Raw genomic sequence first — 17,444 nt, 5'->3', positions numbered from 1 at the left:
ATTGCTGTGCTGCCTTGTTCTTTTTAAATTGGTATTTGCTAATAAACCTGTATATTTTTATATGATTTACTCGGTAGGGCTGAGTATGAAATACAAATTTGACTTTAATTCTCAAATATTTTATTAGTTTGATTTGATTTCAGTGCGGTTCAGTGTTTTCTGTTATAAATTCACTCTGCCAATGATGTACAGTATACAGCATATTATTTTGGATTGATTTAATTTAAATCTTTTTATTTTTTTGACTATTCATTATTAAAAGAACCAGCTCATCAAAGCCATTTGATTCAGTATTATTCTGTCTATACCGGATGCTCTTTATGTTTTGATTCTCTAATAAGAACTTGTTCATAAGAGTCATTCATTTGTGAATTGGACTACAGTGATTCTGCTGCATATTTTTGATTCACTAAAAATAACTATTTTCTTTAAAGAGTCATTTGTTTGTGAATCAGAGTTCACTCATTAGGTTTGTTTTTGCAAACATTTTGTTTGAAGGACTCACATTTACAACATAATGAAATATGATTTCTTAGCGACCCCTGGCCACCTACGTTACAGCAATCTTCAATGGTAAAATCACTGTGTGAATGGGGCTTAAGCCTTCACATACAGCACGGAGCAAACCAAGCCTTACAGTCTTCGTACAACTACAGTGTTTTATCCAGCGCCCTTATCTCGCATGAAAAGGGCAGATCCTTTGCGCCCCATTAAAGATTCACCAAAGACATTCTCTTTAAGTTCTGCTCTGTGTTCTGAGGAAGAAGCGCCGGCTGATAGTAGTATGAGATGGTTTGAGTTTTACAGATGTATTTTCATGAAAGAGGTGAAGGGCAATTGATGAATAAGCGTAGAAAGGGTTCAGAGAAGGGAAGTCCCTAATGGTAGGTGTGGTGGAGAATAGTCCTCTCAGGGTTTCTGTGAGTTCCTCACTGCAGGAATGGCCAACATCAATAAACGGCCCCACTGAGCCAGCCCTTTGTGACTTCCGTTAAACATCCGTTCCGCTCCGTTCAGTCGCCATGGCTGAACTTTGTTTTTTTTTTTTTTACCTATTTTTTCTGACACGTTTAATTGCCCCTATTTAATTAGTAATGTTGGCATATATATATATATATATATATATATATATATATATATGTGTGTATGTATATATATATATATATATATATATATATATTTATTTATTTATTTATTTATTTATTTATTTATCCACAACTTCCTTAAAGGGATAGTTCACCCCAAAATTAAAATTCTTTCATTAATTAGGGTAAATGTACATTCGCACCAAAATATTAGGTAACACAATTCATTTTTATATAGGTTGTACTTCTTATTGAATGAAATATTGCAAATACAGTATTGTTAAATGTTTATTTTGCACACAATTTTGACATTTTTTTATAAAACATTTGAGATGTTACATCTCTTTGCGTGACCAAGGAGTTGAAATGGTTAATTGGCCTGAATCATTCAAACTTGGAGAAAAACACGTTTCTTTCCTCGACTGAATTGTGATGTTGACGAACTGTCAAAGGCCGCAGAAGAAATTGTGTTATGATATGCGTCCGATTATTGCATCATGAATATTCCAGAGAAATGAAGCATGATCAACATCTGTTGTTTTGGTTCTGAGTGATACAGAGCATAACGGTAATAATGTAGCGTGCGTTCAGTGATTGCTGGGATGCCACTGAAATCGTCGTTAAACTTTTAGTCACTCCTATATGCTGAGAAGAAAGGGCCCAGGAGCTAGAGATGGAGGGATATTCAGGACTGTAGGCTCCTGTTAGCGTGATTGCAGCTGGTGGGCTTGACCTCTGGCTGCGGCAAATAAAAGGAATTTAGCCCTGAAGTGGAAGTTGTCACATCCCATTGTAGTCAGAGGTTAGCTGGAGAACTTTGTGGTCAGTGACATGGCTTAGTTCTCGTTAGACCACGTGAGATGGGGTCTGCTGCACGTAGGGTCACGGGTACGGCCAGGGGTCTGCAGGCCACAAATAACACGCAGTTGTATAATGCAAGAAAACATTTGTTCAGTCTTTGAATCAGTTGGCTGTGAGATATTAGCCTTGATGTCCTTCATAGGCTGGTACCTTGAAAGAGCCACATCCTCAAATCAATCCTAATTAGTAACCTATCTTTATAACTTTTTGCCAGTATTGACTTAAGTATTGGAAATATTAAATGGAAAATGGTTAATCTTTATTTAGATTGAACTTTTTTGATACATTTCAGTATTAAATGAAGTATCACACAGTTATTGGGTAAAATAATGTTTTTATTTTATTTTTTAATAAATTTAACGACAAATCGCAGAAACATTGGGTAAAATAGTTATTTTGTTTAAATGCAACTTTTATTTAATGCTTCTTAGTTTTAAATGAAATATCACATAGGAAAATTGGATGTAATAACACATTTTGATTTTAATTTAACCTTTTAATTGATACTTTTTTAGTGTTGACTTAATATTGGTCGTAATATTGAAAGTATTACAAATTTTGGGGAAAATGGTTGATTTTTATTTAGATTGAACTTTACTGATACATTTCATTATCGATGCATTGAACAGATTTGCACAAGTATTGCACAGATTGGGTAAAATAGTGCATTTTTATTTGAATTGAGCTTATCAGTTGATACTTTCTAATGTTGAATGAGAAATCAATCAAATATTAGATGAACTGGTTATTTTGTTTAAATTGAGCTTTAATCATATTTTTTTAGAATTGAATGAAATCACACAAGTATTGGATGAAATAGTCAATTTGTGTGTAAGTTCTAATTGATATTTTCAGTATTCACTCAAGTATTGCACATATTAGTGAAAATAGTTTTATTTAGATTTTACTAACAGTATTGCACACAGTTATTGAGCAAAATACATTTACATTTTTATTTGGATTGAACCTTTCAATTGATACTTTATCATACTGAATGAGAAGTCACTCGAATATTGGGTAAAATAGTTATTTGAACTTTTTAATAAATTTTTTTTTAGCGTAGAATTTTTCAAAATCATATTTTAGTATTTAGTATTCAATGAAATATTGTGCACAAGCATTGAATAAAACAATACATATTTAGATTGAACTTTAACTAATACCTTTTTTAAAAGTGTTTTTGAATGAATTGTGCACAAATTAAAAATAATTCTTGGTAGATTGAGTCTTTTAATTGATTTTTTTTTTGTAATGTTGAATGGAATGGCACCTATATTTTGTAAAATAGTGATTTCTTATTTACTTTTTTATTTTCTTAGGGTTAAATGGAATATAAGTATGCTTATCAGCATTTTTTCCCCCACTGAACTCATTGCAGTGCCTTCTGGGAAGAGTACATGCATCGCTTTTCTTAGAATTGGGGCTAGATGAGATCTCATTCAGTATCACCTTTTAGATCAGAGCTTTTGTGTTTCACTGAGAATAGCTTTTTTTCCCCCTAAATTCTGTTCATGATGACACTTTTTTTTTTTTATTTACAAGATGCTGTCAAAGCAGGTGCCTGCAGGTGTGTGCGATCTAGCTGAGATCTATCAGATTAACATCTTTTATGCTGTGCTTTCTTCAGAAGTCAATCAGGAAGTAACACTGATTTACTTGACAACTCATTGACTCTGTTTTTGTCAGTGCACCACGATCAGTTACAGAAGGATATCAAATGGTTTTTGTAATGTAAGTTTGAATAGTTTTTGTGGCTCTGCAGTTTGTCTATGGGCTGTTTGGGACTTTCTGGCGCAGTCAAATCAACCAGTTTGACCAGATGCAAGGCTGTCAAGTTAAAGACACTATCATTGTTTGTTGTAGAGTGAAACTGTATATTTGTTGTACGTCTTTGTGTTAAGAAGTGCTGTATATAATCTATTCTCTGTTTCTCGGCTCAGTGACTTTATTAATGTGTTTGTGTCACTGAATGGCAATCTGGTATGTTCTTTCATAATTCACTTTCAAATCAGGTTTATGCTCTTAAAAGCTCATTGAATGTACCATGACAACTGGTGCTCGCATTTAAAAAAAAAACAACCTCCTGTTGTTCCTCAAATGTGGCAGGTGGTGTTTTTTTTTTTTTTCCACGTTAAACATCATATAGGCCATCTATTAATGTTTCCTGACACTTCACCACTCACTTTTTCCACAAGTGCCACCAAAAGTCATTTTGCACTTACATACAGTGTGTATGTAAATGTGTGTGTGCAGAAATATAAAATGTATCAATATCAAAAAATTAGTGGTCAAATGATTAATCACAAAGTTTTTGTTTACATAGTATATGCGTGTTCTGTGGATATTTATTATGTATATATAAAGACGCACACATACAGCATATATTTGGAAAATATTTACGTGCATTTGCACGTATATATTTATGTTCATATAAATTATATATAAATGTATTTAATATATAAATGTACATTTTTCTTAAATATATACATTGATGTGTATGTGTGTGTGTATATATATATATATATATATATATATATATATATATACACACACACATATATTATGTAAACAAAAACTTTTATTTTGGATCATTATGACAGCACTACAAAAAAGTATATAAATAATATAATATAAATTCAAATTCAAACATTGTATATAAAATGTTAATTAAATACAGCCCTTGTATTGTATATCTACAATTAAAAATAAATATTTGTAGATATACAGTAAAATTGAAATCAATAAAATGTATTAACTGTTTACTTGTTTTTAATTTGTATTTTTTAATTTAGTATACATATTTAGTGTTATTTTAGTATCATTGATGAATTATTAAATTTTTGTTAATCGTTTTTGTTTAAATTAGATTTAATATTTTTTGTTTTCACTTTGTGTAGTATAATTTTATTAATATTATTGTATAGTTTTTATTTATTTTAGTACTGTTAGTATTATTTTAGTGCTAGTACTTTTAGTGAAAAAAAAATGTTGCTACTAGCTGAAATGAAAATAAATAAATTTATTTTATAATTTATTTCAGGTAAGTCATGTTTAAAAAAAAAAAAAAAAATAGTTTTAGCTTTAGTTTTAGTTAATGATAATTATCCAGTTATATTTAAATGAAATTTTGGTTCTAAATTGTAGACAGATATAAAATTAAAAAAAAAATACATCATTAACTATAAGAGGTCTCAATGTTTTTAAAGCATTTGGAGGAAATGTTTATTCCGCACCTTATGTTATTCAGATCGGTCATCTTTGCGTAGACAAACGGGCTAGTCAAGTTACCTCTAATGGATTATTTGCATCACTTTAGGACTCCCTTCACCGCGCTCAAGCTCTGCACATCAAACAGCGTTCGGGGAGATGCGCGCCCCTGCAGGGTAATTAACTGTTCCCTCTCAGACCCTCCACTATAAAGCACCTGCAGGCTTGACGGCACGCTCACAAAAGCCCGAGCCCAGAACTGATTCATCAAACTGGCCCTCGAGAAGACACACACAATAGGCAGTAGGCCGAGGTGGCCAGGGTCTATTGCTGCCCTGCCAGCTCCTCTGAGCCCCGTCCTTTTGACTCAAGGATACGTAAAGTGGATCATTACACCTGCATGCACTCCAGCCTCCTACGCCGCACCGAATGTTTGTGTGTGTGTGATGATTGAAGGAGCCCGACTTGGACGAGATACAAACGCACGCACACCATTACTGTAGCGCGTTTCCGACCCCAAAGCAGAGAGGTAGGGCATCTGTAGTGCTCTCAAAAGTGTGCTCCTCTGAGACCTGCCGTAAAATAGAGTCAGGTATTAAAGGCAAAGGCCTGTGCACTACTTTGTGTGTGGGTATAAATCAAAGCCGGCCCTCACATGCAGAGGCCATTTGTGCTGTGCTATTTACTTCCGCTGAGAAATAATCATTACCCTATAAAATGTGAAAGTGAAAAATGTAAAGGAGGCCTATAAATAGGTGCCGAGCAGGAATATGGATGGCCAGGCCAGACTCCCTCAAGACCGCAAGACTGGGTTCCTTATGGAAATGCCATGGTTCCAGGCTAAAAGAAAATAGCCCTTTAGATGAAGAAGTGGAGTTCGGCATTTTTACATTTGCAGAATATTATACAATTAGGCTGTGTTTGTTATTTTACATAAAGCTGCTGGAAATGTTATTGAGATGAATGCAGTTCTTAGTAATATTTGTGCATTAATGCAGGAGTGTAAATGAGCATATGGTGCAGCATATGCATTTGTGTAAAGCTCAATTAATACTGACATTGATTAAATCCTACACAGTTATATATAATTAAATAACATGTATATGATATGGACCAGTAAGAAATTACCTAGCAACCACCAAGAACACCCTAGAAACCACAAAGATTTGGGATTAAAAACCAATTAAAACCACAGCGTCATGACATTTTTTCCTGAATTGATTCCATATTGACCCCCAACACACACACACAATATGGCTTAAAATTTGCAAAGTGGTAATTAAATGTAACAAATGTGAAACAAATTTATATTTACTTGACAGACAGCATGTTGAAGCTGCTCGGGTCACCATTTTCTTTTCGGAAAGAGATGACATAAGATGCATCCCAATCTTATGCACTAATCTATGCCGTTTTGTAGTATAAATAGCGCGAGTAGTGTGTTCACACTGAAAATGCCAAATAGAAAAAGTGCACTTTAAATTAGAGCTGCAGCGAGTCGTCGACGTCATCGATTACGTTGATTATAAAAATATGTCGATTAGCATGGGATGCGTCGATGCATCGCACTTTTTAGCCACGCCCATTGCGCGAGTCTGCAGTTATCCCTTCTTAAGACTGTTTTTCTGCCATGTTTAACACAAAGCAAGACTCTAGAGCAGAAGGTAAAGGCTAGTATGGCAACATCACTTCATAGAGTTGCATTCATAGAGCATTTTATTATTATACGACCGTCAGAACCGCATATAAATATAGCCAAACTGACGCCTTTACGTGTCAAGATCCAACCGCATTCTCGCATTCAAAGCTGTGCTGAATGAACGGAACAGCACGGGACATCGAGTTGCCTATATAATCATGACGGGTTTAATTCACCCACAGAGACGGAGAAGGAGAAGTGATTCGCGTTCATCTGAAGATCCACTGGAGCTGCCGTCAGTGCGATCGCGCGAGCTCTGAGACGCGCGTACCAAACGCGCTCTCTGCACTCGCTAACAAAGCATTTAAAGTCATTGTTAGTTGTTTAACTGTGATGGATTGGACAAGCTTCGACTGGGCTCATTTATTTAAAAACGGGCTGTCAACTGTGATAAAACATCCTGGTGTTATAACGCCATTTTTGATTCTGTCGCTCTAGTGTCCTGAACGCGGTTGTGACTTCAGCTGTTCATTCATACAGAGATGTATTCAAGCAGATGTTTTAATCTGCTGAATAAATAAAACATTTCAAGTCTCTCACCTGTAAGCAACTGCTGTCAGTCCCGAACAGTAACTGTGAATGCAGCCATAAAGTGCATTTCTATTGTTTGTATTGTATCACTGCCCTGTTATTCTTTTTCTTTCTTCCTTATTATTATTTCTTTCTTGCTTCCTTGCTTTGCTTTCCTTTTCTTTCTTTAATTTTTATTTTGTATTAATTATTTATTGTTATTATTTTTATTTTTTTCCCTTCTTATTTTTTTTATTTGTTATTTTCTTTCTTTCATTTGTATTTTTTTATTAGTTATTTGTTATTATTTCTTTCTTTTTCTCTCTTTTCTTGTTATTTTTTCTTTATTTATTATTTTCTTTTTTCTTTCTTTTGTTATTTATTTTTTGTAAAGTACTAATTATGAGAAATTGTTTGAATAAAATATTAAAATATATAGAAGTTACTGTTACTTAATGATAGTTTAACTAAAGAATTAACCAACTGATAAGAAAATAATAAATAGATTAATTGAAAAATAATCGATAGATTAGTCGACCAATCGAAAAAAAATAATAATAATAATAAAAAAATAAAAAAAAAATAATCGAGAGATTAGTCGACAATAAAAATAATCGTTAGCTGCAGCCCTACTTTAAATATCCGGATGATGCACTTAATTAATCGAAAAACAAATTGTGGATTGTTGGACACTTCATGCACTCAACTGTTGCAGCTTTAATTATGTAGCGGAGGGGGAGGGGCTATCAGACTGTGATTATAAATGACAAAATAACCTTATAATTCATACACTACACAGTTGAGTACATAGTGCATAAGTAAATGGAGTATAATCAAACTACAATCAAAACATCTGATAACGTGGGTTTTCCAGGAAATGCTAGTACTCGCTGGATCTCTGTTTCTTGTAAAAACCGTGTATTGTGCACGCTATTTTTTGATAGACATCAGTGTTGTGAGATTCAAAGTTTAATGATTTGAAAACAGGAGGATTGTAAGGTAGTAATTATTTATTTATTTAAGTGCTTGATTCCATGTGTGTGATATTTTTAGTTTTTGACAGATGTGATAAGTGCGTGAGGGTTAACTCTTTTTGGATTTTATAAAATGTGCTGGAGACATTCGAAATGCTCTTTGCATAGTTGCAATATTGGATTTTTGTTGATAACTCGTTTTGGCCAATATCCGATGCAGATACCGATATATTTCCTTTTTTTTGGAGACACCACCAAAACATGTGAGAGATTTGTTTTATTGGCAAGGCATATCGGCATAATTTTTCATTTCGGAACGATGCCAATGTTTACATTTTAGACCATTATCGGCCGATTTCAATAACATTCTGATAATATTGTGCATCTCTACTTTTTATACTTATTTTATGGAGTGAAGCTTAGCTATTTCATGGCTTTTGAAAAATGTTACATTCAGCTGTTGCAAATTCATTGTCGTTTAGAAATCAAGTTCTTTTTTTTCTTTTTTAACTAGGAAAGGAGTAGTTTTGATTGTTTGTATTGTCTCTTGTAACAGCAATGGTTTATTTAAGCCTATGAAAATGCAGATCCTGTTGTAAATAGTAGTGAAAAATTGCTTTTTTAAAACTGCTGTTCCATTATTTACCATTAGCAGATTTTGACTTATATGAATATATTCATTCATTAATGTTCATGGTCCTGTTTCACAGTGTTAGGTATCTTAACTGTTCAGTCAAATAATAGATCAGAAGTGCTTTTGGACAAGTCAAAATTTATAAACAGCATCATTAAATAGCTGGAGAATCTATAGGACTGTATCCTGAATCTTCAAACATGTCTCGAGCTCCTTCATGGCAACTTGCACTTCTAGGCTCGTGTTTCTTTTCAGCGCTGATTAAAATAAATGTGCAAATGTCGGTCCTTTTTAATTTCAGACTGTTCCATCATTAATGATCAGATGGTTTTAGCTTCACTGTCATGAAAAAGGTTTCTTATAATCATGGCCACTGCTTTTACTGTATTCAGAGGCTCAAAGCGGCCTTTCATGTGCTGTTCATACCACGCTCTTCTACTGTTGGTGTTCGTTTCCTTCAGATCATATGCAGACTGATTCAAGAGAGCATGGTCCACGTGAACACCTGTGAGCAAAGGCTAATTTAAGTCCAGGGCCAGTTAACATCCAGGCTCCTTGATCCACAAAAGATCCTCCTCCCTTTCTTGTTACGTCTTTCTTTTTTCATACGTGAAGAAGGAAGCAGCCAAGAATCCATGAATAATGACATATAGGGCAGCCTGCCATCACATTCATCACATTAAGTTGCCCTGTTGTGCTTGCTAGGCTACCGATCATTTCGGTTATGTCTGCTTTTATCATTCTGGACACGGGAGCACAGGGTGAATCTATTCTTTGATTAACTTTTTTCCTGCTTTTAAGAATGCAAAAGTCTGCAGTCATGCATACTTACTAGAGAGTTTGATATGAAATCACTGCAGCCTCCAGGAGTTGATGCCTTGCAAAATTGCCAATTGCTCTTAATTTCCACATAACTAAAGGCTGCATTGATTCCTAATGGACACCCACACACAATGAAGATGTTCAAGATTAGGAAATGAGTTAAATCAATATCAATCAACATATTCAATGAGGTAAAATCTCATAATGTGAAGATTAGTAATGGAAATATGCTAAATTTGAAGATAAAATTTATAATTTCTAGCCTTATAACTGTTGCAATGCCAGCAAGGTTCATCGTGTTTTATTTTAAGCCTTTTTGCTGAATTATATTTATGGAACAATATAGAAAATGATGAAAGGGGTGATTGTAGGGCTCAATGAAATGCTTTTCCCCCCCAATTTATTTATTTTTTTCATTTTAAATTTTTATTCAGTTTTCTAAAGATTTATTTTTGGCATTTTCTGCTTTATTATGATAGGACAGATCAGAGCTGACAGGAAGCGAAGTGGGGGAGGATCGGGAAAGGTCCTTGAGTTGGGATTCGAACTCGGGACGCCCGTAGTGCTACTGCGCTATATATTGGCACGCTGCGCACAAGGCTATCGGCGCCAACCAATTTTAATAGTTTAGAATGGTTTAAATAAATGTATGGAGTACATCAAATTCAAATTATGAAATGCATACAGTTTAACAACAGCTTATTAAAGGTGCTGTATGTAGGATTGAAGTAGGTATTGCAGTCCAAATTCAAAATATTGGTGTTCTGTTTTTTCCAGACATAAAAATAAAGGGGATTTAATATTGATAATAACATTGAAGACATTGTATGATTATTCCTTAAAGATAAGGTTTTAATAGTTTTACTAGTAATAGCCTATTACGTTCTGCCCAATGTTTTCAAGTAAAACCGAACCTTTATTTTGACGGGTTGCCGGGTTGGGTTGTGTGTGTGTGTGCGATCCGGGGTGGAACTCCGCTAGAGCGCGACCATGTAACGTAGAGACAGAAACGACACGCAGTCGTGTAAATAAGATAAATAACATAAGGCTATTTGGTTTGTTTAATAAAAGAACATGGTATACACCTGTTCTATAGGGAAGGGAACATTGAATGACTTCTTTTGTGGCCTGGCGCTATAGAGAAAGTAAAATTTAATAAAATTAACTTGACCTTCAAGGGGGGCGGTGGGTGCCGTTAGGGGGCGGGCCGCCCCCCTAAAATAATGGTAGGGGAAACACTGTACAATACAGCACTACAGTTTTCTGAATTAATTGTTCTGGATTCCATTTTAATGATTTAATTCAATTTAAATCAATTCAATTTAAATTTAAGTGAAAAATCAAAAAGCATGTCTAATAAACCAAATTCATTGTTTATTTAAATTTGTGCAATAGTAGGGCCCTATGAAATTCATTTTTTTTCCTTCAAAAATTCTATTTTATTTTTATGATTTAATACAAATTTATTATCAAAAATGGTATTAATCACGCAGTTCTAGATATGAAGTTCATGTGGAATTCTGCATTAAATTCCATTTTTATGACTGGATTCTTCAATTCAGTTTACGTTTTTCACGTCGCAGAAAATAATAGGCCCCTAAGATAAGATAAGGAATATTCCAATGCTGGATTTGAAATTAAATTTCCAGCATGAGCACCATATCTCCAAGTGTAGAACCTCTAACCCCCAAGCCTCTAACCTTCTTTTATGTTAGATGTTAGGGGTGTTACGATTCACTCAACTGAACGATTCGACTCGATTCACGATTTTGATTCCATGGTTCGATTTTCTCACAATTTTTTTAACAAAATGAGATTGAAGACATTATACAGTAAATGAAAAGGTGTCCTTTTATTAGGCTATTGCTGCACGTTTCTTTGTGAAATTGAAATATAACAAAACTAAATTGAAATTTTAAAACTAACCCCAAATCAAATAAGCAAGTTACACAAATAAAATAAATCTCTTTATTTAAACAAACTAAGGCATTGTCTGTGCCCTTTCCATTTAAAATGAGAGGCAACCACTGCATTTTAATCATCATCCAAACAAAGATGCAACATACATGCAGCATGAACAGTTTTTAATCTAAATTAGACTGTATAATTTCGAAATTTGAAGCAAAAACAGAATGGTCTGACTTTAGTTTTGTGAAACTATACCACATAAAATATATCTGAACGAAACCGAAGACGAGCTGAATGAGACGCAGATTCACTTTCTGCCAGCAGGTGGCGCTTATGAACAGCAATGATATAGTGTTTCCTGGGTTACCGCTGTAAACAAAGCAGAGCTACTTTCTAATGAATTCTACTTTAATTTGCATCGTTCAGAGGCAAGATGAAAAGAAAATAACACGTAAAGACATTCAGTTCCCTTCAGAGATACATTCATATCAACTCCTACTCCAATTGTATCGCGAATTGTTTGGCATCTCAACCGATTTGAATCGTCACACATTTTAATCGATTTTCAACCGGCTCGCGGTTACATCCCTATAAGATTTTTAAAAATTGGGTGTTCAAAAATGTTAATGTCATTGAATATGTAGCAGATGATGAAACGTCGGAAACTTTGACATCTTTCTATGCGACTGTGCAGCAAAACTGCCTCTTGAGTTGTTAGTCAGCTCCCAAGCCTCTATTTCAAGTAGGTTGCCTACAGTCATCATGGCACGTAATGGCCCTTTTGTCATGCTAAGCTATGTATAGCTACTTAGTCTTTGCCGCGGCCCCTTTTCAGTATGTTAATTTTACAAGCACGCAGCTGTAAACCACGTGTTACTCCCAGACGCTGTAAATAGCCGGTGGAAAAAGCACAGTTGAATGTTTCTCTAGACAGTTGGGTGTTGTTGGCGTGTGTTTTTGCGTGCGTGTGTGTATACAGTCGTCTCCAGAGGATGCGGCTCCTGTAATCATTCTTGTTTGGGTGCTTGTGTGCTGATATCATGTGGCATGTTTAATTGATTCTGTTAATGAGGGTGTTGCATGGAAACCGCTGATGCCCTGAAGTCATTTTGACACCGAATAGGTCAATCAAAGAAGCCATGCTGCCAGCCTCAATCTGAACTGCTTGAAACTGAAGTAGAACTAACCAACAGGGCAACCTATCTCGTGCTGCCACTCTCAAATGCCAGACAGACTCTCTACCAAAGGGTCAAAATGAACTTTTAGACACATCTTCTGGTGCAGAGTGATTTATCGGCCGTGAAACTTGAACTTTACTTCATAATAATATGTTATATAAAAATAGTTTATTTCATATATTTGATCATTAATGTTATTAATATTTAACAATATATAAAAATGTCATTATATCTAAATTAATAAATTCTATTCTTAACTAAATTATATTGTTAAGTGAATATTGACAGAGAGAGAAACAATAAATAAATAAATGTACACATTCATACATATAGAAATTGTTATATTTTATTAATATTTAATAATATATAAAATATATTTATATTTTGGTTTATTAGTATTATCTAAAATAATAAATTCTATTGTTTATATTCTATTAAGTGAATTTCGCAGATTACACACACAAATGTTTAATATTTTATTAATGTATTAATATTTAATATATTAAAATGTGTATAAGTTTAATATTTGTACTAATTATTATTATTATTATTATTATATGTTTTATCGAAACTAATAAATTCTACTGCTAACTAAATTATATATATATAAATAATACTTTTAAAAATATTAATATATAAAGAGAGTGAGAGAGATTATTTAATTTTTAATTACTAATCATTAATTTATTAATTTGACTAATATCATTATTAAAACTAAAACACTAAATTCTATTGTATAAATTTCTACAAGTAAATTCTGACATTATAGCATTAGTTTTTATACAATTTTATTTTATACAATTATTTTGTTTCATAGAAAGAGAGAAAGCGAGGGAAAGATAATTATAATGTTTTAAAATGAATAAGAAATGATTAAAATCATTATTCATAAATAAGATCAATATTAAATACTAATATTAATGCAAAACTATTCTAAATTCTGAAATTAATCACAGTATTAAAGTGTTCACAGTATCACAGTATTTTTTACATTTTTATTATACAGTTATTTAATTGTTTGCTTTGAAATCAAATTACATTACAAACGTTTCATATTCTCTTTAAAATTCAAAAGCACGTTTGAAATGTGATTTGCCTCCGATTCACGTAATTGCGTAAAATTGTGTTTGTTTTTTAATCACAATAGTGAGACGACAGCAGCGTTGTACATCGTCAATAGCCGCGTTCATTGGCTGCTGTCTCGAACTGCTAATTAGTGCCCAGAATTATTCACCTCAGTCGCATTTTGAAGTTTCATAAATAAAGAACAAAGAGCGGGTTTCCTAAGTATGCTTTTTGGGAGCTCGGGTGTGTTTCATTAATTTAAAAACTTACTCTTCCAATACTAATTACATACTTGTAGAGAGGCTGTTTAAATGTGTGGCTTTAACGACTAGTTCTTCCCCAGAGAAAATGCGTCACGCAAGCAGTTTCCACAATCCTTAATGTGGAGACAAATTTAGCTAAACTGCAAAAATGGCAAACAGAAACAAATCTTCGGTGGCAACAAACCCTGTCCTGTGCGCACTGCCACTCAAATCTCAGACGTGGGGTTGGTGCTTAATTAGTGTTATTAACCTTCAACAAACCGGGCTGATTTTATTTTGCCATGGTGACAGCTTCAGCTCCGTTTCTCCGTTCACCGGCATGAGGTATTTTAATTGGCTCGAGCTCCTCGATCCACTCAGCCCTGACAACGCGCGGAGACGGACGTTCACTGCGGTGAGCGACATGTAAATGGCCTTTCTATGAAAGGAGTGTTTCTTTCTGTTTTTTTTTTTTTTAACCCTCGCTCATATTCCTTCAGTACAGTGAGGACACGGCGAGCTCACCCGAGCTGCGCGCCGCAGTGAAGTGACAACCGAGCAATCATTAAAAATTTTGATGGCTGCGGCACGCACAGGCCCATCTCCTGGCTTGATGTAAAGAAAAGTACGCAGCCGTCTTTTGTATTTGCTCTCTGTCACCGACGAAAGCTCAGGCCTAATTTATTCCTTCTCATCGTCGGCTCTGCAGAGACAACACATCTTTGCTGTTTCTTACGTGCGCGTACACTTTATTGTGCCCACATTAATGTCTCTGTAGGCTTTCCAGGAGCACTAGACTCAACTGATACTAGGTGCTTTATGGGCGGCTGTTATTGAAGGTTCTTGTGTGTGTGTATAAAAGTAATGAAGGAATCTTTGTGTTGACATTTGTGGTTAAGCAACATTTTATTTTCTTTAATTTAATAGCCAAAAACCGATATCTAGAGAGCAGGATGACCGATATAATAATTAAATGTGAATTTATTCTAAATTTGAAGTAACACATTTTACACAATACTTATACCGGCAAAAATATTTGAAAACAAAAATATTAAATGGCTTAAATGTGATGTTTCTTGTTGCCTTGATATCTAAACCAAAGCAATGCCAAATGTTGAAAGTTTATCATTAAAAAAACCCTTCAAAATATGGGATGATTTACTCATCCAAGTTGTTCCAAACCTGTTTGAGTTTCTTTCTTCTGTTGAGCACAAAAGAAGATATTCTGAAGAATGTTGGTAACCAAACAGTTGACGGTAGCCATTGACTTCCAAAGTATGGATGAAAATGCTATGGAAGTCCATGGCTACCGTCGACCAAAAATGATGATACGATAACATTATGAAAAATTTGTTCAGCTGAAATAATGAGAAGCAGTTCATTGTTGAAGAACTTCACTAGAACACGACACCCTGAACAGTTTAATTATCCAGTTATTTACATTTAATTACCAAAACTTTATTTTCAATTTCAGTTTTGGATTTTGGCCAAATGCAATCTTTAATTTCAGTTTCAGTAAAATAAAAAAAAAAAAAATCATTTTAGTTGACTTAATCATAGTTTCAGTTCATAATGCTATCAAAAATCTCTTAATGGCCAAGTTTGGGCAGATATATCACTAACTAATTTACAGATCATATAGCTGATTATTCTGATTATTGTCGCTGTCATTCTGTTGCACTGTGGAGCTTCTGTCACTATAACAAATTACTCGTATGTGTAAACATACCTGGCAATAAAGCTCATTCTCATTCTCATTCTAATGTTTTTTGGTGGTGGAACTGGTACTGTGCCTGCTGTAGTACATATTGCCCTATTCTGTCTTCCACTTTAATTGTGTGTCTTTAGTATTCTGACCACACTATATTTGGTTACACACATCCAATGTTTTTTTTTTTTTTCTAATAATTTGCTTTGGTGCTCGACGAATGGGCTACAAGTTTTAACAATTGAGTTTTACTATTCAGTTTGAAGGGTCTCCAGTGCTGTGGCTCTTTGACAGGTCTCATTAACACAATGGGTGTCGTGTTCTCGGCGGATCGGGTTCCTCGGGCTAGGTGACGTGCTGACTGTTTCCACAGCAGCGTGTGGTTGTCAGGAGCGCTGCTCCAGACCCTAATTCTATTACCAGATTCACACGTTCTTGTTCACTGGAGATTATTACAAGAAGGGAGGTTTGCTCCTGTGGCCGTGCCGGGAATGGTCGACGCATCTTATTTTGTTTGTTTGTTTGTTTCGCAGGGGTGTAAGGGACTGCTGCTGTCACGATGGACGCCCAATCACAAGGCCAGCAGCCACCAGTGCCAGTGTTCCAGCCACAGGTTTGTGTACTCTCTCAAACATAAACACAAACACACATACAGTCTAGCCAAACTTTCTTTGTAATCTCGTTATATAGGCGTTTTACAAAGCCACTTGAGGTTTTTTTTTTTTTGCCGTCTACCATCCTGACTCACCACCTGCTTGCTTAGCAGCATGTAGCACGAGCCTGTCGCCCTCTTCCACATCCACATCTGCCCCCGTCAAATCTCCCCGTGTCTGTCAATCCACCCGCAGAGAGACAGGCGGAGGTCTGCTCCGGCTGTCTCTCCGCTGTGCCGGGTGAGAGGTGATAATGAGATTCTGCTCTCTGCACAAGCAGCGTTTCCTGCACACAGGAGCCATCATGTGTTTCCAGTGCCAGAGACAGAGGTGTTGGAAATATGCTGCTTTTAGCAGTCTTTTGCTCTCTCTCTCTTCCTCGTTCGCTCTCTTAATCTCTCTTTTGTCGTACTTCCTTTTCACACCCTCCAGACTAATTCCCTCCAATCATCCGACTCCATTATTGTAAGTCGTCTTGTGATAGATCATGAGTTGTGTTCAAGGTTAGAGGTTAAACGTTTTTTACTGAGTAATCACTACCGATGCAAGCTTTTTGAAGATCAGATACCAACTTTTGGTATCTTCATTTATTTACAAAATGCATTTTTTTATTATTTTATTTTATTTTATTTTATTTTATTTTATTTTATTTTATTTTATTTTATTTTATTTTATTTTATTTTATTTTATTTTATTTTCATAAGTCATTATGGACCCCTAAAAGTTTTTTAAATTGAAAGAAAAAAATAGAAACATTTCTTGACATGTACTTTGCGTTTATTATCTTGATTAATGTTTATGTCTAGGCCTAAGTGATTTCTGTCTGTCTGTCTGTCTTTGTTTTTTTGTTTCTTTTAATGTACTAAAATTATTAGTATTGTATGATTAATAATACGGG

At 34.5% G+C, this 17,444-nt stretch overlaps 1 protein-coding gene across 2 annotated transcripts in view; it reads left to right on the top strand.

The window, feature by feature from the left end:
- The window catches only part of nek7 (NIMA-related kinase 7), an 86,003-nt gene that overhangs the window by 4,375 nt on the left and 64,184 nt on the right, over positions 1–17,444 (top strand). For both annotated transcript variants that reach the window (XM_058759741.1, XM_058759743.1), the window contains exon 2: positions 16,427–16,506. In XM_058759741.1, coding sequence (XP_058615724.1) covers positions 16,453–16,506 — 54 coding nt within the window. In that variant the 5' untranslated portion in view covers positions 16,427–16,452. The remainder of the gene's footprint in view (positions 1–16,426; positions 16,507–17,444) is intronic.

The sequence above is a fragment of the Onychostoma macrolepis genome, chromosome 22, assembly GCF_012432095.1.
Source record: "Onychostoma macrolepis isolate SWU-2019 chromosome 22, ASM1243209v1, whole genome shotgun sequence".
Classification (NCBI taxonomy): Eukaryota; Metazoa; Chordata; class Actinopteri; order Cypriniformes; family Cyprinidae; genus Onychostoma; species Onychostoma macrolepis.
Note: the sequence above shows the minus strand (reverse complement) of the source record. Positions and strands in the feature narration are given on the sequence as shown.